Raw genomic sequence first — 23,960 nt, forward strand, 5'->3', positions numbered from 1 at the left:
CTGCTAAGGACAATGAGTAACTGCCATTGTGCTCAATAAGATATAAAAATGTGTAAGATGGTAACGGTTGAGCTTTTTGCAGGGTATATTTAAGTACAAGTGTAAAATTATTATTTGAATACTATAGTGCAATTTCCTGATCAGGGCTAGATAATATGGTGGGTGAATAAACTGACCCAAATTCATGCCTAGGTTTTGGTCATAGAGTAAATATGATCTAGATACGTCACAAAGGCATGTTGAAAACCAATAAAAAGTTAACTGTTGCAGAAGACTAAAGTAGTGGTGGGTGTGGGTTAAATCTTGGGTGAGAAATGTATAAAAAGAAAATGGGTATGTTATGTACCCATACTTGGGAATATATAATTTACATTAATGTTAATGGGAGAATTGTCTATAAGTGGAAAGGTGATAATTAGTGTCCCCAGCTCTCATTAAGACAACATTTATGAAAATAAGGAGATGGGAAGAAAAGATCAAATTAGGGTTAAAAACAATTAACTCTATTTGCAGTATTTATAAAATTGTATTCAGTGGATGTATATAAACTGGTCTTGGGATTCATTGGCTTTTATTTAATAGTGAATTTAACTGTGTGAAATCCACTGTGAAAGAATTTAGTACTTAGCATTATGAATAATCAGTCTATATTTAGCATAGCCTTTTTGGAGGACTTCACATTCTATAAGCCTAATGTGTTGCATTGATACAAAATGAACAAGTATGAAAATTACTGGCATGTTCTAAACCTTGTACAGAAATGAACAAGTTATTTGTGATCATTTTTAATATTTTACTGTTCACTGCTGCTGATTATGTCTTCTGATGGACAGAAACACAGGTAACAGATCTACTGTAATATTTTCCTGATCTTGCATTTCATTCCCAAAGTTCATTCATCGTAAGTGAAGTAAAATTCATTATGTACTGGCATTCTAAGTAGTTTGTATGGAAGAATCTTCCTCCTTAAAATACGTGAATAATTTTGGGTGAATTTTTAGCCATTTCCATATGCTTTTTCCAGATACTTTTGAACTCTTTAGTATGCCAGTTATAGATTAGCTATTAAAGCATACCTTTATTTTAAGGAATATGCTTTAAATTATCAATATTTTGTCCCCACCTGCTCTTACCAATATTTTTTCTTTTTAGGTTAAAATATTTTCCTGTGAGACCTTGCTTCTCATTCCTTTTTTTTCCCCATTATATGTGTATGCAAAAATAAAAACTGCAGGCACTAGTACATAATTCTTTTCCATGTTTAATATCATTTTTATATGCTGTTTAGTCAGTCTCCAGAAAATTCCAGAAATGGTTTAAAAATTTCTTAATTTTATTTTAAGGGTGAAATGATCAACAACATAGAAAAGAATGTGATGAATGCATCAGATTATGTAGAACATGCTAAAGAGGAGACAAAAAAGGCTGTTAAATATCAAAGTAAAGCACGAAGGGTAAGATTATTTGCCGATTTTTGTTAACTTAATATGGCATAAAAGTAGTTTTATTGTAATTAATTTCACATGCTGTAACTTGAGCTTCTTTGAGTGCTTGCGAACTTCCATTCCACTGTGGGTGTGATGCATCGCATGCACTTGTGTTGGATAGTTTTCCCTAGCAGTACCCATGGTGCAGTCTTAACCATTCCCATCCTCCTTGTGCTCTGAAGATAAAGGTATAAAGAATTAGTTGCCTCCTACGTCCGAGTTCCTTCTTATCATCCATGTCAGTGGTCAGAGTATTTTTCTAAGGCAAGTCTATTCTGTATTGCAAATCAGCATATGCTGTTGTTGGTGAGGTATGGCTATTCTAACTGTGAGACAGTCTGTTTGCTGATAATCTGTCATTGTGTTTGAGAGAACAGGATTCTTCAGTCCTTTGTTGCTGAGGGCCATCTTGTATCTGTCAGCTCTTCAGATCTCCTTGGATATTTCAGTTTTGTAGGTAAGGCTACGGTGATGACAATGCATCATTGTTCCTGATTGCAGTCCTCATGGATCCCTGTGGAGGTACAAAAGACAATTGAGGACATTCCATTCTTACCTGAAACAAATTAAATATTGCACACACTGAGGGTATGTCTACACTACAGCACTAATTCAAACTAACTCAGGGTATGTCTACACTACCCCGCTAGTGCGAACTAGCGGGGTAATGTATGCATACCGAATGTGCAAATGAAGCCCGGGATTTGAATTTCCCGGGCTTTATTTGCATAAGCTGGCCGGCGCCATTTTTAAATGCCGGCTTGTTCGAACCCCGTGCCGCACGGCTGCACGCGGCATGGGCTAGATAGTTCGGATTAGCCGTACAGATAGTTCGGAGTAGCTTGCTACTCCGAACTATCTAGCCCGTGCTGCGTGTAGCTGCGCGGCACGGGGTTCGAACAAGCCGGCATTTAAAAATGGTGCCGGCCGGCTTATGCAAATAAAGCCCGGGAAATTCAAATCCCGGGCTTCATTTGCACGTTCGGTATGCATACATTACCCCGCTAGTTCGTACTAGCGGGGTAGTGTAGACATACCCTTAGTTTGAATTAGTTAATTTGAACTAAGCTAATTCGAATTAGCGCATCTAGACTTAAAAACTAGTTCGAATTAGTGTTTTGCTAATTCAAACTAGCATGTCCACATTGAGTGGACCCTGAACCAAAGTTAAGGCTGGCCGGAAGCAGTGCCAGCAGGGCATCAGGTTACGACTTAGAGTGTGGAGCTGTTGTCTCAGGCTAGCCGAGGGCTGTGCTTAAAGGGACCCGACCCCCACCCCGGACAGACAGTTCTCAGGGTTCCCAGCTTGCTTGTCTACCTCGATGTGGGTCAGCAAAGCGGTACTGTCTTGGTGTGCCCTGAGTGCCCACATGCAGCACATCACAGCGCTCAGCCATCAGCCTGGCTGCACTTGCCGCAGGCTGCCATCCGGGGGGCTCAATTGGGGGGCTGTCAGGATCCAGGAGACCCTGCAGGAGAGCTTCCACCCCGAGGAGCCGCTCGTGTCCCATTCCTCCCTCACCTCCTTCCACTTACTCCTCCCTAGCCCCCCTTCCTGATGTAAAAAATAAAGGACACGTGTGTTCAAAAATAGAAATTCTCTTTATTTACAAAACTGGAGGGGGGATTAACCTCTGGGAGACTGGGAAAAGAAGGTGGGAGAGGGGAAGAGAAAGGGTGGGAGAAGGGAGGGGGAAACCTGGGAGGAGGGAGCTGGAAGAGGAAGCCAAGAGAAGAAGGAGGAGAGGAAGTATAAAACTATGGTATGCCCACATCTTCAGTACTGTGTACAAATGTGATCTCCTCACCCCAGGAAAGATATTTTGGCCTTGGAAAGGGTTCCGAAAAGGGCAACTAAAATGATTAGGAGTTTGGAACAGGTCCCATATGAAGAGAGGGTAAAGTGACTGGGACTTTTCTGTTTGGAAAAGAGGAGACTGAGGGGGGGGGGATATGATAGAGGTCTATAAAATCATGAGTGGTGTGGAGAGGGTGCATAAAGAAAAAGTTATTTATTAGTTCCCTAAATAGAAGAACTAGAGGACACCAAATGAAATTAATGGGTAGCAGGCTTCAAACTAATAAAAGAAAGTTCTTCTTCACAAAGCAAATAGTCAACCTGTGGAACTCCTTGCCACAGGAGACTGTGAAGGCTAGGACTATAATAGAGTTTAAAGAGAAGTTAGATAATTTCATGGAGGTTGGGTCCATGGAGTGCTATTAGCCAGGGGGTAGAAATGGTGTCCCTGGCCTCTGTTTGTGGAAGGCCAGAGATGGATGGTACGAGACAAATGGCTTGGTCATTGTCTTCGGTCCATCCCCTCCGGGGTAGCTGGTGTTGGCCACTGTCGGCCAACAGGCTATTGGGCTAGATGGACCTTTGGTCTGACCCATTACGGCCGTTCTTATGTTCTAAGCTCAGGGTCGGGGGTCTCACTGGACCACCTTGATTTTCACGCAAACCTGCTCCTGGGTTCGCATGTGGCCTTTGGTGGCCTGGCTGGCAGCTATCCTGCCCTAGATGGCCACTTTCCTGTGCCTAGTGCGGAGGTCGTGGACATTGGAGGCCTCCCCCCAAACCTGGATGAGGTCCACGATCTCCGCACTAGACCAGGCGGGTGCCCGCCTCTTGCGGCCCCGGGCAGGCTCCTGGGAACCACCAGCTTGGTCCCGGGAAGAGGCGGAGGGCTGGGTGGCAGCGGGTGGCTGGCTTGTGCTGTGCCAGGTGCCGGGTCTGCTGGCTGCGTGCTGGCAGGTTTGCACCTGGCTCGGGCACCGTAGCCAGACTGTGCCCCTTTAAGGGCTCCGGGGGCAGAAGAATTTCCCTGGTTGTGCCCAGAGTGGCCACCGGGGCAAGCTGGAAAGGGCTAGCCTCTCACTTGTTCGAATTAAGTGGCTACACACCCCTTAATTCGAACTACTTAATTCGAACTAGGCGTTAGTCCTTGTAGAATGAGGTTTACCTAGTTCAAATTAAGCACTCTGCTAGTTCAAATTAAGTTTGAACTAGCGATTTGCATGTGTAGTGCCTATGAAAGTTAATTTGAACTAACGGCTGTTAGTTTGAATTAACTTTGTAGTGTAGACAGACCTTGAAGGACTTGAGACCAATTTTGATATCATTATGTTTCCACACTTCAGCTGTAAAGAGGACAAAATATTATCCTCAGTTCCAGGGTAGACAGCATTATTATCCCTTCCATCATACTAACTGGTCTAAGTGTTATGCTTATAAGAAGCAAACAGATATTTTTCAGAGAATAAGGCAATGTGCTGTGTTTATTTAGATATAACACGAAAAGCAGCATACAAATTCATACACACACGCCAGTCCTGCTGATGTTGTTCTAGTTACCGGTCTGTAGCTTAGCCAGTTAGATTGGGCACGAGTGGAGGAGCCAGGTTCTGTCAGTTGTGATCTGATGTGCCAAGGGCTTTGCAGGACCCAGACAGCCATGGCAATGCACCCTGTGCTTATATTTGTAAGTTCCTGTTAGAGTCTGTGGCTTTTGCAGTTTCATGCTGAGATTGTTAGTCCTTAATTGGCATATTATCCCATCATCACTAGGGGTTTCCCATCATTATCCTTCATCAGAATTTCAATGATTGTCATTGGGGTTTTTTTCCACATCTGGTTTTGCCTTTATTATCTTGCCTTCAGGGATGTATACCTATGCTTTAGGGTCATCAATCTGCCGTTCTCCAGCCATCCTCAGCATATCCTGATAGTCTGACTGGCTTCTCTTGATCTTTTCCTCTTCTTCAGCCAGCTGAACCACTCTGTTTACTGATATATCATGTGCTCCTTGTTCACCAAGAGAACAGTAAATGATTAAAGATCAAAACTTGCAAAGCAAAGCTGTTTTTATAGAGCAAGCAAAATTTAAACAAATGCTAAATACATTTTACTAAAACAATTTCTTATTACAGTAGACTTCCAATAATCCGGAACCTATGGGACCTAGGTGGTGCCGGATTATCAAATATACCAGACTATCAGGAGGTACTATAAACTGGTTATATATATACTGTATACATTATGTACTGTATATAAAGTGTTCTTAACCCTTTTCATTGTACATACTGTATACAGTATACTGTAATGTTTTAGTTTTTTTAAGCCTTTTTTACCCTTTTTGCTCAGTTCAGCTGCTGCCGCTGTTACCTTGTGACTCATTTTTTGCCGAAGCTCACTCACTAGGCTCTTGCCATTTTGATGCCGGACTATCAGGAGTGCCAGACTATTGGAGTTTTAATGTACTGAAAATTATTTTTGTAGATATTAAACAATTATTTCAAAGTACAAAGAATAAAGAATGAACTATTAACCTAAATAAGAGGGACTATAATAATCCAAAGACTTTTCCTGCCTCAATATTGGGGTAGGCGCTGACAGTTTACTGGATGCATGTCTGCCAATGGTACTAGGCCATTCCTTCCTGCTAATCAGAAAAGAGGGCTGGCAGGGTACAATATATAAAACTGAACACTATATTATCCTAAAACATTCTACTTCTACATTACATACATACTATTGTATAAATCATACATATTTTTGGCTACATAAGAAAGGTAAAGAGGGTAACAGAGAAGCAGGCTATTGCCCTTTACTTCCCTGGTCTTTTCCTGTAGACATCCCCAGGCCTCATAACAGTTGGTTTGACTCTCACATCAAGCTTGGCATACTACCAGACCTTGAACTCGCTGATCTTTCTCCACCTCTCACCCACTAGATAGTATCCCATTTCTTACATGCTTGGCAGTCTGTTCATCCCCTTGGACAAGTATGTGTATATGCAAAGCATGAGGATATCAGGTTTATACTTGGCATTTTCTTTCTGTATACTCCACCTCATCCTCCGGTCCCTCTTCAGAGACACACCTCCCCATGAGTCTGTATTAAAGCAAAAAAGTGCAGATAGTATTAATTCTTACCTGGTGGATGAGCCGCAACAATGTGTACAGAGGAGTCTCCCCTCCACAGCATTCTGCACGGCTTTCTTTAGTAATGGAAACTTCAGCCATGGGTTGGGAGACCATCTGAGTGATCTTTATGCTCAGAATTGTTGAACTACACAGGTTATATATCTTCCCAAGATGCAATCAGTATTACGTTTTCTGCCTCTTATTCAGGGCAAGACTGTCCAGGTACTTACTAGCACCATCATAGTGGCTTTTTTTAAAATGTAAATAAATGGGGGAGGGCACTAAATTAAACAGCTTGTGACAGGAGTCAGTCAAGCTATGGAATTTCTTCATACAGAGCTCCATTGCTCTCAGGCCATGTTGCCTAATAGAGTTTGAAAACAGTTTGGCAGATTACCTGAGCAGATCCTTCAATGTAGATGGTGAATAGTCTCAACTCAGTTGTTCTAGTTTATATTTCATACGAGGGCAGATCATATATGCAACCTGGTAAAAACAGAAAATGTCCCTGATTCTGCGTCAGGGTTGATCAGAGCCCATATTCAATAACCATCACGTTTCATTTTTTCCATGGGATAATGACCAGAGGTATCCATATCCACCGTACCTCTTCTTCTCAGGGTCATCCCTAGGTCTAAATAGGTTCATGGCAGAATGATCCTCGTAGTTCCAGTCTGTCTGAGAAAGCCATGGTATTCAGATCTATGAAACCCATCCACCAATAACTCTTTCCATTACCAATAACCAGAGACTTTGTCACAAACATCTGTGGCCTAGTGCTCAATCAGGTCCCTCAAGTGCTGCACCTCATGGCATCATTCATCAGTGGAGAATGCACAGTATATTTATTGCTTAGTGTTAGTCTAGATGTCTCCTTTACAGCAGGAAGCCTTCCACATGAGCGGCTTATCTGAGTAAGTGGCAACAGTTTTTCATCTGGGTGGTGTCCCATAATGCCACCTGCTCAGACGATTCAGTCTATTTTAGACTATCGCTCACATCTCAAAGAGTCAGACCTAGCCCTCTGTTAAGGTGAACATGGTGGCTATCTCAGCATTTCATACTCAAATTGATGGCAATACTGTGTTATCACAGGGCTTTTTAAGCTGAGGGTCATGACCTCTCAGGGGATTGCAAGATTATTATGTGGCAGGTTGCAAGCTGTCAGTTCCATTCCCAACTCCACTTCGCCCCAGCATTTATGATAGTGTTACATACTTTAAAGTGTTTTTAATTTATAACGGGGAGTTGCTCTCAGAGGCTTGCTGTGTGAGAACCACTACCCTAACATAACCAAGTTACTGAAAGGTCTAGATTATTTCTCCCTATGGAAATCCAACATATTCCTGAGATTTGAAAAGAGTGTTGTCTATTATGGCTATTGACTCTTGCTCACTTCTGCACCTTTCACCAAAAGTAGTTTTCTTAGTAGCTTTCATCTCCAATAGAAGAAATGAGAACAGAATACACTGGTCAATTGATCAGTCTTATACAGTTTTCTATAAAGATAAGGTCCAGATACATGTCTCTCCTATATAGTGTGAGACTTTTTTTTCCAGCAGAATCAGTTTACCCATGCTTGCCAGTTTTCTTCCCAACTGCCGTCAGTATAGGTCACACTTAGTCAGTCTCTCTAATAGCATCAAAAGGAAAAAGAAAGAAGGAAAAAAAAAAGAGGAAAAGGATAACAGAAAGAAAAGCAGGCGAAGCAGCACCCGGGTGCTTCTGTCACTTTCCACTCACCCGCAGGAGAGCACAAAAAGAAAAACCTTTTATGCCCCCATCACTGGGCTTTAAAAGGTGCAGGACAGCAATTGCAGCAGCAGATGGACATGAGCAGTGCCTGTGCTGCCTTGGGCAAGACCATCCTGTCAGTCACTGCCTGCATTGTCAAAAGCTCACCCCATGCTCTAAGAAGGTGAGAGAACTATAAAGAAGACTATTGTTTTTGGACCACAACGTGGCTGAGTCACAGCCTCATTCAAACCCCACTCCCTCCCACTGCTCCCAGAGATAACCCTCTTGGGCAGGAGGAGCATGCAGGGCCAAGCTAGAGAGCAGGACCCGGAGCGAAACGCTCCCGGTCCCCTGCTGAGCCTCAGCCTCTAGCAAACAAAAAGATAAAAGAGGCTGATAAGAATGCCACCAGGAAGGGCTCCCAAAAGTGGGATAAGGGATCTAACTTTTAAAAAAAGCTGTGACCCTAATATGAAGCATGGAGCCACTGGCTACTCTTCAAGCTCTCCACACAGTAACAAGGTACCAGTGGGAGACGTGGTACCACGGGGGAGCAAGCAGGCTGCAGAGCAGTGGAATGCTGCGCTTGAACAAATGCTCGGTAGCGCTGGTACCGATGCACTTCAAAGCGCCAATGGTACTGATTCAGGCAGCTGTATGGAACTACTCAGCAATGCCTCTGCATACTCTGGTACCAACGTTCATGACAGAGGCGGACCTCGCAGTGGGATCAGTACCATGCTCACCAGTATTCGGTACTGGCCACACCCCACGGACTAGAGGTTCCGTGTTCTCCTTGACACCAGCCTCACAAACGTCTACCAGATTTAGTGATGATGAGGAGAAGCAGTCAATGGACCAGCACAGAGTCCCTCTATATGTGGAACCACAACAGCAACAAATGCAGGAGTGGCAGAGTGGATGCCCCCACAGTGGGCCTATTGGTACTCTTGGGCGCCTTACCAGACCCAACAGTTTCAACACACTTTGCAGGTCCCTGGAACACAATCAGCTCACACAAATACCCGAAGATGAGCTGACTGGGACCAAACTGACCATAATAGCGAGTCATCTATGGAGGATGCAACACAGGCTTCCTCTATTCTGCCCAATAATTCCTATTCCACGAAGGAAGAACGCAGTCTCCCTGCATCACCAGTCAGAGGGGATGACTTCAGAAAGTTCCAAGACTTGTTTAGGAGGGTAGCAGACATGTTTGCCATAAAACTCTAATGTAACACAGATTAAACATGAACTCACAAGCATATTCATCTTACCTCAACATACCAGGCTGGCTTTACCAATGAACGAAACATTGATGATCCAGCAAAGTTAATCTGGAAAACTCCAGCATCGGTGCCTCCAATATCGAAAAAACTAGATAAGAAATATTACATCATCCCCACAGGGGGCGAATTCCTGTTCTCTCACCATTTCCTTAATTCACTAGTAGTCCAAGCAACCAACCAGAGGGGGAAGCAAAAACAGTACTCCAGAACAACAAGTCACACTAAAGAGACAAAAAGACTGGATACTATGGGGAAGAAAGCCTACTCCTCAGCCTCTCTCCATCTGTGAATTGTGAATTATATGGCTCTGTTAGCAAAATACTTGCACAACACAGTTGAATCATTCAGTTCCTTTATTCAATACATACGAGAGGACGTGAGGGAGCAATTCAAATCAAATATCAGAGAAGGTTCATTGATTTCCCAAACAGCTCTGCAGGCTGGGTTAGATGCATCAGACACAGCAGCCAGGTCAATGGCATCTGCAGTAGTGATGAGATGGATGTCATTGCTGCAGCTGTTAGGATTTCCCAGGAAGGTTCAGTCAAACATCGAGGATCTCCCATTCAAGGGTGAGAAGCTCTTCGCAGAGGCAACAAACTCAGTTGTCTACACATTGAAGGACTCGAGGGCAATGCTCCACACACTAGGGATACAGCTGCCTGGAGCCAAGAGGAAACAATACAAACAATATTACCAGAGGTTCAGAACATCAGGGTATACCCAATAGCAAAGACCCTATGAGAACAAAAGGCGTATGAGACAAACTCAATGAAGACCATCAAATGAGCCATCATCGACCTAAGTATCCACCTAACGTCAGCAAATTTGAGGATTTGGTTGAGGGTACAAATTCTTCAGGGCAAGTACAACCAAGCAAACAAATATTTAGAAACAGACTCATTGCATTCTATCCAGCATGGAAAACCATCACCTCGGACCAACGGGTCCTAGAAATAATATGAACCAGTTACTGAATACCATTCATAGCAGTGCCACCAACCCACCCCCCTTCCCTGTCCCTCTTCAGAGACCCCTCTCACAAGTTGATCCTTCTAGATGAAGCGCAGTCTCTTCTAGAACTAGGCACTATAGAAGTGGTACCCAGCTACTACAGAGGAAGGGCATTTTATTCCCAATACTTTCTAACCATCAACAAATCAGGGGTGGGGGAGAGGAGGTGGAGGCTGATCTTGGACCTACATGCATTCAACCAGTTTGTCAAGTATCAGCAGTTCAAGATGGTTATGCTGGAAAGAGCATACCTGCCTTGGAGTAAGGAGCATGGCCAGCTACCCTTGACCTCAAGGACGCATATTTTTATGTACCTTTTCATCTGGCTCTCAGACAATTACTCGGGTTCACCAGCAAGGACTTACACTATCAGTACAGGGTGCTCCCCTTCGGGTTGTCAGCAGCCCCCAGAGTTTTTTTCCAAAGTTCTATCTGTGGTAGCTGCACACCTGTGAAAAAAACAAACATATTTCCATATCTCAATGATTGTCTGATCATGGCATCCACCTATGGTGACACGGAACAGTCACTGGAGTCAACAAGAGTGTTATTCAATATGATCGGGGTCCTACTGAATTTGGAAAAGTGCACCCTCACTCCTACCCAGACACTGAAGTTTATCAGGGCACAATTGGACTGCACTCAGGGAAAAGCCTCACTGCCGACCAACAGATGGTCGAGAATGTGTGACTTGATCCTGTCCATACAGAGTGGCGCGCACACCACAGCATATACATGCCTGCAAATACTTAGACACATGGCAGAGTCCACGTTTGTGGTCTCAAATGCCTGTCTACATATGAGGCCATTTCAGGCCTGGCTACACTCCAGTCACAATCCATTCCACAAGACACTCCACATGCCCAGCCGGGTCAAAGCCACCCTAGATTGGTGGACAGACTTAAACAACGTCTGTATAGGACTTCCATCTCAGATGCCGATGCCATCCGTCACTATCATGACAGATGCGTCCCTGCTAGGATAGGAAGCCCACTTAGGGAGTGTGATATTACAGGGACAATGGACACACAAAGAGTTCCGGCTTCAAATTAATATGCTGGAGCTCAGAGCAGTGAGGAGGACATGCTCCCTACTGCTTCCACACATACAAAACAAAACCATAAGGATATTTTCGGACAATGTCACAACGACGTATTACATAAACAGGCGGGGGGCACGAGGTCTCACAGCCTATGTGCAGAAGCAACAAAACTATGGTAATTGGTATATTATATGCAACATCACACCAACTGCTATACATTTGCCCGGCAAGAACAATGTACTAGCAGATGGCCTCAGCAGACAATTCCCACAGAACCACGAATGGGAGATCAAGAAATGTATCATAAATAACCTTTTCAGGAGATGGGGATACCCAGTTGTAGACTTGTTGGTAACACACATCAATTCCAAGTGCTCCCGGTAGTGTCCCAAGGCAGGTATTGGACCGCAATCTCTCGGAGATGCATTTGCAAAACACTGGGACTTCCCACTGGCATGTGCATTTCCACTTATACCTCTAATACATCAAACGGTAATAAAGGTCAAACTGAAGGCAGCCAGGGTCATACTCATAGCCTCTAACTGACCAAGACAAATTTGATACCCTACCATACTCCAACTCAATACACGTCAGCAGTACAAGTTTCCCCTGCTACGAGCTCTCTTGACTCAGGATGGGGGTGTAAATCACACCCGGGCTACATACACTAAACCTGTTAGCCTGGATGCTTGTTGGCTCTCACACAAAGAGCTAACCCTGTCTCAAAGGCTCAGAGATATCCTAATTAATTCCAGGAGATCCACTATGAGATGAACTTACCTGCAGAAGTGGGCCAGATTTGTGGCCTGGAATTTGGCTTGAGCACAGGATCCACACAAGGCAGGGATTTTGGACATACTAGAATTTATCACTCACTTGCAGGACACCGGACTATCAATTAGGGCTCATCTAGACTGCATTCCTGTCTGAAAAGAGGATTGCAAATAAAGCAGATTGAAAATTCAAATGAAGTGCAGATTTACAAATCTTGCGATTCATTTGCATAATTGGGTCTGAGCGCTTTTTCGAAAAAGGGTTTTTTGAAAAAAAACCCCTCAGTCTAGACAGGGTTCTTTCAAAAAAAATAAAACAAACCCCATCCCTTTTTCAAAAGAACCCGTATTCCTGAAAAAATGAGGTGTACAGGTTCTTTCGAAAAAAGGCTGTTAAACTCTTTTTTGAAAAAGCGGTCGGACGCAATTATGCAAATGAAGCACTAGATTTGTAAATCTGTGATTCATTTGAATTTTCGATCTGCTTCATTTGCATTCCACTCTCGAGAGAGGAGTGCAGTTTAGACATAGCCTCAGTTCCATCAGCATACACTTAGCAGCTATATCAGCAATTCACCCATCCATACAAGGATATTCCATTTTTTTCCCACCCATGCGTTAAAGAATTCTGTAAAGGGATACGGAATCTGTATCCACAGCATAGAGATCCAGTGCCATCATGGGACTTGAACCTCGTGCTAGATTCAATCATGAGACAGCCTTTTGGGCCACTTGCAACCTGCTTGCTACTACACCTATCAATGAAAGTAGCTTTTCTTGTTGTGATAACATCAGCCAGAAGAGTGGGCGAGATAGCAGAACTCATGGCAGACCCACTGTACACCGTATTCTACAAGGACAAAGTTGTCCTTAGAACCCACTGAAATTCTTCCCCAAGATACCTACCTCATTCCATTGTAACAAACCGATATACCTACCTGTGTTCTTCCCAAAACCACATGAGGATAGCAAGCAGGCAGCACTGTATATTCTGAATGTCCGCAGGGTATTAGTCTTTTACCTGGAATGCACAAAAGACTTCTGAAGAACAGACAGACTATTCATGTCGTGTGCAGACATGTCCAGAGGTCAACCTGTCTCCAAACAGTGAATATCTAAATAGATTTCTGCATGCATACAGTTGGCTTAGTCCCAGAAAAACAGACAGCCACCGACAGTTATATAGGGGCACAAGAGCAGTATCTACCATGACTGCTTTCCTTAAGAATCTACCCATAGATATTATTTGCAGGGCAGCAACTTGGGCTTCGGCCAATACTTTTGCACAACATTATGCTATTCAGACCTTTTAGGACTCAGGCACTAGACTTGGACGTACAGTCCTGTCCAACATCCATTCTTGTATCACAGAGCACCCACCACCAATCAGGAACACTGCTGCATAGTCACCTAAGGGGAGCACCCGCGGGGAACCTCTCAGGCTACGTCTAGACTACATGCCTCTGGCGACAGAGGCATGTAGATGAGGCTACCAGGCATAGGAAAATGAAGCGGCGATTTAAATAATCACTGCTTCATTTAAATTTACATGGCTGCCGCGCTGAGCCAATCAGCTGTTTGTCGGCTCAGCGCGGTAGTCTGGACGTGCGGGTGTCAACATCAAAGGCATTTGTTGACCACCCAGGTAAACCTCATTCCAGGAGGCATACCTGGGTGGTCGACAAATGCCTTTGATGTCGACACCCACGTGTCCAGACTACCGCGCTGAGCCGACAAACAGCTGATCCGCTCAGCGCAGCAGCCATGTAAATTTAAATGAAGCGGCAATTATTTAAATCGCTGCTTCATTTTCCTATGCCTGGTAGCCTCATCTACATGCCTCTGTCTCCAGAGGCATGTAGTCTAGACGTAGCCTAAGAAAGGAAGGTTACTCACTTTGTGCAGTAACTGGAGTTCTTCAAAATGTGTCCCCGTGAGTGCTCACAACCACCCACCTCCCTTCTGCGCTGGGCTAACTGAGTCCAGTGTAGAGAAGGAACTGAGGGAATGGCTGCTGGCATATAGTCAGGGTGATTGCGCAATAGCGCAGCATGTGCATGTAGGACTGCTAGCACTGACGCACCTAAGTGGAGCACACATGGGGACACATCTCAAAGAACTCTAGTTACTGGACAAGGTGCATAACCTTCCCTTTTGTAGTCTAGCATCTGCATTATATTTGTTTTTTTTAAATGGCAGTGGAATTTTGAATTATGTAATGCATTGAGGGAGAGGGGAGTAAGATGAAAACAATATTTTTCTTTATATTCCTGGCATGGTAAGTAGCTTCAAAGCAGGTAAGTCTAGGGAAAGATCTATCTCTAAATAGAAATCATAGAATTGTATTTTTTTTATAAATCTTCTGTTCTAAAAGCAGGTTATACAATCTGTTTGAAGTGTATATATTTTCTGTCCCTGTATCCTACACATACACACATTTAAAAAAAAAAAAAAGTTTTGGGAACTATTATACATTTAAAGTGAGGTAAATATCAGATATCGGAGCCCAAATGTTTCCTTGTGAATGTTGGAAAAAAAACAAACAACTGATATTTGCAATGAACTCTAGCTGCAGTAGATTAGAGATCCTTTCAAGAAAACAAGCGAAGTCAGAGATGATGGTCAGGACCATTTCATGCTTCAAAAGTTAAGATGGTACTAAAAAAGATGGTATTCATTTCTAAAGTTCAAGGATAAATTCAGTTCCTATTTAACAGCATGTTCTGAAACTAATCACCTTGCTTTTCTTTCACAGAAAAAATGGATAATTGTCATTATATCGTTGGTGTTGGTTGCCATAATTGCTCTAATTGTTGGTTTGTCAGTTGGCATTCGATGATGCTTGGATAACTTCAGCATGCATGTCTGCCAATACGGCAGTAAGTAACTAATCAACTAATTTGCTTCATTGTTATTCTTTAGCTTTGACAGGTCACTAAGTAAGCAAGCTATCTTGTACCAATTCTTAACACATGTATAGTATCATACTGTAATGACCAGGACGGAAGGGTGAATTTTGCCAGTCTCTAGCTTCTATAAAAGCCCGAAGATATAGTTATAAATGAATATCTTTTGAATTATGAAAGTAAACCTAGTACAAGTTTAAACTCCATTATGTAAGATCTTTTGAACATTTAAAAATGAATGGGACAGCTGACGTAATCCTCAGATGGTGTAAATTGTCATAAGACTATTAACTCTTACAGGACAGTGTACACCGGCTGAAGATCTGCCCAAAGTGAGAAATAATTTTCATTTTGAGTTTTACTTTTAGCACAAGAGTGTTAAAATTTCCCAGCTCTTCTTTGAAGAGTGTCCCTGTGGGTGCTCTCCTTTAAGTATCTTGGCACCTTGCACTTATAGTCAGAGATTTGTAGCAGCAGTACCCTCGATACTTTTTCAGTAATCTCTTTTGAAAAAAGAAATCCCCAACCTCTCTCTTTCCCCCCTCAGTCATTCCCAGCTTCAAAATGAGGCATTCTAATGTGCCAGGATCCCCTGAATTTAAATGCTACCTCACCCCACCGGCTCTCAAACCCTGTTTTGGATGGCCGTGCCAAATGTATCTGCTGTTTGGGGAAGATGCATATCACACAAAATTTCCCCCACTGTAAAAAGTTATCAGCCCTGTCTCTGAAGGCCAGCATTTCTTAACAGAGAAATCACCCAGGCCATCTTTGAACTCATAGTTTCAGACTCTACCTCATCAATGATTCTCAGCAACAGCTTCAGATTAGAGGTCTCCTCTGCTCACTTTGAAGGATCCTGCTCTTGAAAAGGTGACCAAACATAGTCTGCACTCCTCATCTCAAGGAGAGCAAAAAATCTTCCCTGGAACAAACAGCACCACCCACCATCAGATTGAGAAGTACTAGACACATCCAGTATGGATGCCGAGGAACAAAGACACCAGTACAGTGACTCCCTACCTCCATCGTACAAACTAAGGCTAAACCTTCCAGCTCAGAACTGGCAGTACTTGTTGAAAGTCATGTCAGCCTCCATATCCACACCACTAGTATCCAGATACAGCTTTGCATGCTGCCAGCTCTACCTCTAACTCCTCCTGTACAGACTAGGGCACAGAGTTTCACAGTTACCACAGCCACTCACAATCCACATAGACCTAGCTATTACTTCAGTACTTGGAACTCTGCTCTTCAGTACCAATAGTACCCTCATCCATCCAGAGCTGAGTGGGTTTATGATTCCAGTCAGTTCTGTTCCTCCATTCACAGGTGTTGAAGAAGAGGAGGAGGAATTAACTAGCTAAACACCTCATCATTTCTCTCCTAAACATACTTGACAACTATACCACTGATGATACCAGGGCATGTCTGGAAACCATTTCCCTGGATGCCACCAGTGCTAATACTCACTACATGGCCTGGCTAGGATCCCTGGGCTCTTTATAGAGCCCAACATCCTGCACACTCCAGACCCCCAACAATGCACTTAGCCACCCAGCTACTTTCACCATCTGCCCCACCTCTGTCTGAATTTCACCACGATGAGTCAGTGGAAATAGAGGAAGCCCCAGAAGGAAACTGTGATACACGGAATCCCAGGTGAGCCAGCTGCGGTCACTCAATTAGGATGCACTGCAAGAAATGGGACGGCCAATCCTCCAAAGCTGGTGATTATTCCAGTATCTATACTTACCAAGCCAGCACAGAACAGCTTCTGTATTACCTTTTTGGTCAACCAGAAATCCAAACCACACAGTTCCCTTAAAGAACCCAGCCCTTGGCTCCCACCAAGATACTCTAGTCAAATAAAGTTCTATCAGTCCCAAAGGATCATATATATTACTTGCCAAGTCAGTGAATATTTCTGACCTTATCCCAAATTTACTCTTATAGCCAATTCTTAATAAATATACTAAGATTTATTTTTAAAAAAGTATTGGAAGGTCAGTATACATACAGAAATGAGTTCAATTCTTGATATTCAGGTATATATTAGAGGTGGTGATCTGGAAGTTATAAATTGTTCTTTCAGAATTTAATCTATAGTTATAGACCAAAATCCATATTCAAGGTGATTCTAGATTACTATAAATTCTATCTTTATGGATTACATTTCCTTCTTCTAAAACCTCAAGCAGATCTGGGATCCTAAGTCAGTGTTCATTAAACGGGTACCAGAATATCCTGAGATCTCATTTCTTATGGCTCACAGCTTTCCTAGTGAGCATCCAAGCAGATATGGGACCAAAAGGATCAGTTCCCAAGAGCCTTTATAAATTTGGAACAGCCTCTTGGTATCGGAGAAGAGTCATCTTTTGATGTAACCTCATGATAATTAAAAATCAGGTAATTAACATAACGTAATTTTATTTATTAAGTAGTTTGACAAACTTTAAAGAGACATCTTGACAATGACATTATCTCACACAAGATTCATCTAAATGTTAATATTCCCTTTTGCTCTCCAAATCAGCAGTTACAGTAACAGACAGGAACCGTCTATTTACATGATTAGCATGTATAGCAGGAGTGGAGATTTCCTAAAGAAATACAAAACACAGTTGAGGATCTGCAATTTTGAGAGGCAGAACTATTCTCAGAACTAGTACCTCTCTGGACTCTCATACTACTATAAAAATTTTGGGCATGTATGACCCATAACCTAAGAACCACCAGGTCTGCTTTTATACCCAGCTCTTCCATTATGCACCTTACTCATAACCACAACATGCTTATGATCGGCACCAAAGACAGAAACAGCCACTCTGGCATCAGACATAGGACTAGCCTGAAGTGCCCTACCTTTGATGTCACAGCAATCATTTTGAGATGTTAATTGAGGGTTCAACTCTCCCTGTACTGGAATGCCAACCAAAGCACAACCTCTTTACAAATTGCCTCTTGCCTTACTACCCTGCCTGTAAAACTTCACTTTGGGGACTTTCCCTTTGAGACCTTGTTACAAGAGGAGATAGATCATCCACTACACCTAGGGGCAGTAAAAGAAGTTCCATCTCCATTTTCTTACTCCAAAAATTGAGCAGGGGATGGAAGCCTATCCTGGACTCACAGCAGCTCAACAAGTTCGTAATAAAACAATACTTCAAAATGGTAACATTGACAACTATAATTCCAGCATTACAAAAGGGAGATTGGCTGTTGTCTCTCAGCCTTCGGGGTGCATATTTCCACATCACAATCCACACTGAACACAAGAGATTGCTACACTTCACCCTGTGAAACCCAAACTGTCAGTACTGGGCATCACTTTTCAGCCTACCCATGGCCCTAAGGGTGCTCTCAAAAGTTTTGGCGGTAGCTGCAGCTCACCTCCATAAATCAGGGAATTGGATGATGATATCCACTGCCTAGATGATTGCGTCATAACTGCCCCATTTTTCAAATGGCATTACAAGACACCAACCATACAATAAAGATGCTCACCACAGTAGGCTTCCAGATAAATGACCAAAAGTCAGACCTTATACAACAACTGGAATTTATAGGGGCCCATGTAGAGTGCCTGCAAGCTCAGGCAAAACTACCTCATCACTGTTTTGATGCCTTAACTGCACTCATAACAACCATTATTGGCAGCACCCAAGTGTCAGTCAGACAATGCCTGAAACTTCTCAGATACATGGCAGCTATCATATTTGTAGTCAAACACATCAGGCTACATAAGCAATGCTTCCAAAGATGGCCTCACACTTGTTGCATGCCTCCACAAACACTCTCTACAATGTATCTCAGCAATGTATCTTCAGTGATGCCTTTAACCTCAAAACATATGTCTAGAGGTTCCACAATCATGCCTCTCTAGAAGGATGGAGGCACATATTGCCACTCACACCTTTGGTCACTAGAGGAAACCTCATTACACATCAACGTTGTAAAGCTCCACGTGGTCAGATGGAGTTGTGAATACTTCCTCCCAGTTATCAGCAATAAAGCAATCAAGGTAATTACAGACAACATGGCATTAATATTTTACATAAACCAACAGTGTAGAGTATGCTCTTATCTTCTATGCACGGAATCTATCCAGTTATGCCAATGATTCATAACCCATCACATAGACATTTCACTAATTTACTTTCCTGGCCAACAAAATGCTATTGTAGAACATCTAAGTAGGCATTTTCCCCTCAGTAATGAATGGGAAATGGATCCCCACATACCTGCCACCATATTCCAATGTTGGGGGTACCCAACAATAGACCAGTTTGCCACAGCATCCAGTTCAAATGTGCCCCAATTATTGTTCCAGGGCTGGACTGTGGACTCACTGGGGAGTGTCCTCCTTATCAAATGGGCCTCACCTCTCATATACACTTTCCCTTCAATTCCACTAATAAGTCATGTACTACAGAAAATCAAATGAGACGGGGCCCATATTACACTGATTGCATCTATGTGACCAAGGCAGATGTGGTTTCCTTATCTTGATCAAATGATGGTGACATCTCCTTTTTTCCCTCTTAAAAATTCCTCGCCTTCTGACTCAGGACTCAGGAAGGTTCCTCCATCTGGACATCATTCTTCTTCAACTCAGATCATAGCAGCTCCTTGGTGAACCACATGGATCAACACTGTTCAGAGGAAATCAAAACTATACTTATCAGCAGTTGCAAACAGCATATGTAAGACCTTTTACAACTTGTGAGCAACACAATGTCTGTTGCCACATTCTGAATTCTTACTTAGAATCCTAGACTACATATTGGGTCTCAAGAAACAGCGTAGCCCTGCCCTTAGAGTGCATCTACCGCAATCACCATGAGACACAATAAGATGTACAGAAACACTATCTTTGTATATCCTACTACTAAATACTTCTGAAAACCTCTCCATATATCATCAATTTGTAGTGGTGGAGAGGCTTACATGTTCCAGTGATGGCCGAGAGCAACACTGCTTGGAGTCGGAGTCAGGTACAGGATGGGAGGAAGACCCAGGGCGAGGTTCCAGACAAAGTGTGATCCAAGAAATCCTGAATGGCAGAACAGATAGAGGATAACTGCACAATGGATGTGAAACTGTTATGTAATGTTACAATGGCTGTGAAGGCTGTAGCAGATAGAGGATCTCCAATTGTCATGGTGTCCATGCTATTCGTTTCAAGCCCTCTGTCTGCCAAGGACAGTGTGGTTACTGTTGTACACCAGTCTCCCCACTTTAAAAGAAGTCTTGCATAGGCATCTTCTAGTTTCTGGGAAAACAACACTTACACAAGTCAAAAGTGTGATGGCAAATAGCAATGGGAAAAGTGATATACAGGAATTCTTAGTCATAGACCAACACATAGGCAGTGGGTGTGTGATTCAGTCGTCTTGCAGATTTTTTTGAACGTGTGGTTCAAGGATTGGCCTTATCAGCCACTTGAGGATCCACAATTCCCCTGGAAGATGATCGTAATCAGCAACGAATGATCGCCCATCATCACTTCTTAAAAAAGCTGAATAATATCTCCCTTCCTTCCCCCACTCACACTAAAACAACCTATTCTGCTATGGGACCTTTGGTCCTCTGCACACTCAAAGGTGGCAGGCCTTTTGAATTTCAAACAATATGCTCCTTCTTCATTGCAATTACCACTGCCAGGAGGGTGAGTAAAATAGCCACTTTAGTGGCTGAGCCACCATATATAATTTTCCAAAAAGATAGTTATCCTCAGACCACAATCAGAAATTTCTCCCAAAGTTGTATTTTTTTCACTTGAATCAGTTTACATACTTACCTAGCTTTTACCTGAGGCCAACAACTCCTCCCTACAAACCCTCAATATCCCCTGAGCCCTTGCTTTTACTTTGAAAGGACAGAACCATTTAAAAATCACCTCACCTTATCCTCTCCACCACTGAACATTCCAAAGGAGATCCCATTGCAAATCATAGATTATCCAAGTGGATATTGCTATGTGCCCATCTTTGCTACAATCGGAACAAAATTCCAGCTCCTCCCTTTGTGCACATTCATTCCACCAAAGCGGTATATACCTTTCTGTCATTTCTCCACAACATTCCAATCATAGACAGTTTCATGGGCTTCAGTGCAAACATTCACCAAAAAACTATGCCCTAGAAAAATAGTACTTAGCAGATACAGTTCAGCCATTCTGTACTCCCTACTGTTGAATGATAAATTCCAGAGTCCCTCCTTATATATGGAGGCACTGCTCCATAGCTATCTAAAGTGGAGCACCAACAGGGACATCTCAACGACGACAGGGTTACTCACTTTGTGCAGTGACTGAGGGTCTTTGAAAAGGTTGTCCCTGTGAGGAGCTCCACTATTCCCCTTCCCTCTGTTTTGGAGTCACACACTATTTTTCTGTGGTAGAAAAGGAACGGAGGGGTGGTTGGAGATGAGTACCAGCTAGCTGGTTGTAGCAGCATGAGAAGCTGGTCATGTGCCATCTCTCAGGATACTGCTGCTACAAATCTCTGACAATGAGCTCAAGGCACCAAGACACATGAAGAGAAGCACTCACAGGGACAATCATTTTGAAGAACCTCAGGGTATGTCTACACTACCCTCCTAGTTCGAACTAGGAGGGTAATGTATGCATACCGCACTTGCTAATGAAGCCCGGGATTTGAATTTCCCGGGCTTCATTAGCATAAGCGGGGAGCCGCCATTTTTAAATCCCCGCTGCTTCGAACCCCGTGCAGCGCGGCTACACGGGGCTCGAACTAGGTAGTTCGGACTAGGGTGCCTATTCCGAACTACCGGTACACCCCGTTTCATGAGGAGTAACGGTAGTTCGGAATAGGCACCTAGTCCAAACTACCTAGTTCGAGCCCCGTGTAGCCGCGCCGCACGGGGTTCGAAGCAGCGGGGATTTAAAAATGGCGGCTCCCCGCTTATGCTAATGAAGCCCGGGAAATTCAAATCCTGGGCTTCATTAGCAAGTGCGGTATGCATACATTACCCCGCAAGTTCGAACTAGCGGGGTAGTGTAGACATACCCTCAGTTACTACACTAAGTGAGCAACCCTTTTTTCAAAATCAGACTTTTAAAATTGGACATACTTTCTAATCAGCTCTTTTTGTAAGATGGTGTGGCAGCGCGTTGGGGTTCCCCCAGTTCCTGCACCCCCATAATGGCACGAACAGACTCTGCTAGCCAGTAGACTATAGGGAGTTTATTGCTTCTCCAGGATACAGCACAGCATAGATTTAATCTGGTTACAGGGCAGGCCTAGGGATGCCTTAGCGCCTCCTCCCCCCCCTTGAGTTGGGGGAGACTGGGCCCCTAAATCCCAGCTGGTTGCTTAGGCTGCTTCCTCCACGATACCAAACAGAAACTAAAACCTCTCTTCCAGCCCTGCCCCTCAGCCAGGTGTTGGTCTCGGCCCTCCTCCCTTTGTCTCCCTCCCTGGGTGTCTTGGTTAATACACATTTGGGAGAGTCAGTGAGAATCTCCCATCATAGCACAGGGAGACCCCGGGTCACAGAGCAGACAGCACCCCCACTATGCCACAGATGGCAATACGTAAAAATGCACAAGATATTAACTCAAAAATGTAAACTTTGTGGTTTTAAGACTTTTACCTTTTTATTACATTAGCTGAACAAGTTATCATCTACATAGCAACATTTTCTTCAGTCACAAGCTATACTGATAATCTGCAGTGATGAAAAGGTCAATGATTCAGAACTTGAAAGGGAAACTCCATTCTACTTACATTCCTTGATATTCTGTATACTAAAAGAATGGTCATACTAGGTCAGAACAATAGTCCATCTAGCCAGATATTCTGTCTTCTGAACTTATCTGTTCTTTTTTGAACTCGGTTATACTTTTGTCCTTCACAATATCCTTAAATTCTGGAAATATTGAAATCATTAGGATCAGCAATTTGTTTCAAACAGCTCATCAGGAATAGTTATATTTAAACTAATACTTTTTTAACATGTCGTGTTTTTGTTGTTACTAATACAATGCTGTCTCACATTGTAATTTAGCAAATCCTGTCTGCATATTAAACCATAGAGTCAGGAGCATTTAGCCTATGTGATACATCTAGTACAATGAACCCATTTGGTTCCTACAGTACAGGCAGTCCCCGACTTACGTGGATCCGACTTACGTCGGATCCCTAGATACGAACAGGGTGAGGCAACTCCCGCACATGCGCAGCAGCATTCCCGGGGCTCGCTCACCTGGGTCCTAGGATCCTCCTCCTCCTCGGGCCGGCTCCGACTGGGGTCCCGCAGAGCTGCCGGGCAGAGGAAAAGTGCCTCCCCACGCCCGCTGCCCCCCCCCACCCCCCTGCCAGCAACAGGCTGCCCCCTCCCCTGAGCAACAGGCTGCCGAACAGACAAAAGCAGCCTCTCTGCCCCTCCTCCCCTCTATACATGCCGGGCTCCCGGAGCGCAGCAGCATCCCCGGGGCTCGCTCACCTGGGTCCTAGAATCCACCTCCTCCTCCTCTTCGGCCGGCTCCAACTGGCCTCTGCCTGCAGCAGCTGGCCACAGGGACAGGGATCCTGCAGAGCTGCCGGGCAGAGGAAAAGTGCCTCCCCACGCCCGCTGCCCCCCCCCCGCCCCGCGGCCTCGCATCCTGCACGCCTCCCCCCTCCCCCCCTGCCAGCAACAGGCTGCCCCCTCCCCTGAGCAACAGGCTGCCGAACAGCAGACAAAAGCAGCCTCTCCGCCCCACCTTCCCCTATACATGCTGGGCTCCCTGGGCAAACAAAGACCCCACCAAAACAAAC

At 43.8% G+C, this 23,960-nt stretch overlaps 1 protein-coding gene and 2 long non-coding RNA genes across 6 annotated transcripts in view; 1 reads left to right on the top strand and 2 right to left on the bottom strand.

Moving 5' to 3' along the window:
- The window catches only part of STX2 (syntaxin 2), an 87,347-nt gene that overhangs the window by 60,012 nt on the left and 3,375 nt on the right, over positions 1-23,960 (top strand). For 2 of the 3 annotated variants that reach the window (XM_075898426.1, XM_075898429.1), the window contains exons 9-10: positions 1,344-1,454; positions 15,024-15,147. In XM_075898426.1, the coding sequence (XP_075754541.1) occupies positions 1,344-1,454; positions 15,024-15,107 (195 nt within the window). In that variant the 3' untranslated portion in view covers positions 15,108-15,147. The remainder of the gene's footprint in view (positions 1-1,343; positions 1,455-15,023; positions 15,148-23,960) is intronic. The other variant, XM_075898427.1, reaches the window with a different exon arrangement.
- Positions 9,963-13,327, bottom strand: LOC102455156 (uncharacterized). Of its 2 annotated transcripts, XR_012895992.1 has the most exons (4): positions 13,207-13,305; positions 11,808-11,972; positions 10,819-10,902; positions 9,963-10,101 (listed from the first exon to the last, which is right to left on the bottom strand). It is a non-coding gene; the product is annotated as an uncharacterized LOC102455156 (long non-coding RNA). The 2 variants fall into 2 exon arrangements; XR_001368581.3 differs by lacking the exon at positions 11,808-11,972 and having other exon boundaries at positions 13,207-13,327.
- Positions 19,709-23,782, bottom strand: LOC142818500 (uncharacterized). Its single transcript, XR_012895993.1, has 3 exons — positions 23,407-23,782; positions 20,125-20,230; positions 19,709-19,829 (listed from the first exon to the last, which is right to left on the bottom strand). It is a non-coding gene; the product is annotated as an uncharacterized LOC142818500 (long non-coding RNA).

This window comes from Pelodiscus sinensis, chromosome 15 (genome assembly GCF_049634645.1).
Source record: "Pelodiscus sinensis isolate JC-2024 chromosome 15, ASM4963464v1, whole genome shotgun sequence".
Classification (NCBI taxonomy): domain Eukaryota; kingdom Metazoa; phylum Chordata; order Testudines; family Trionychidae; genus Pelodiscus; species Pelodiscus sinensis.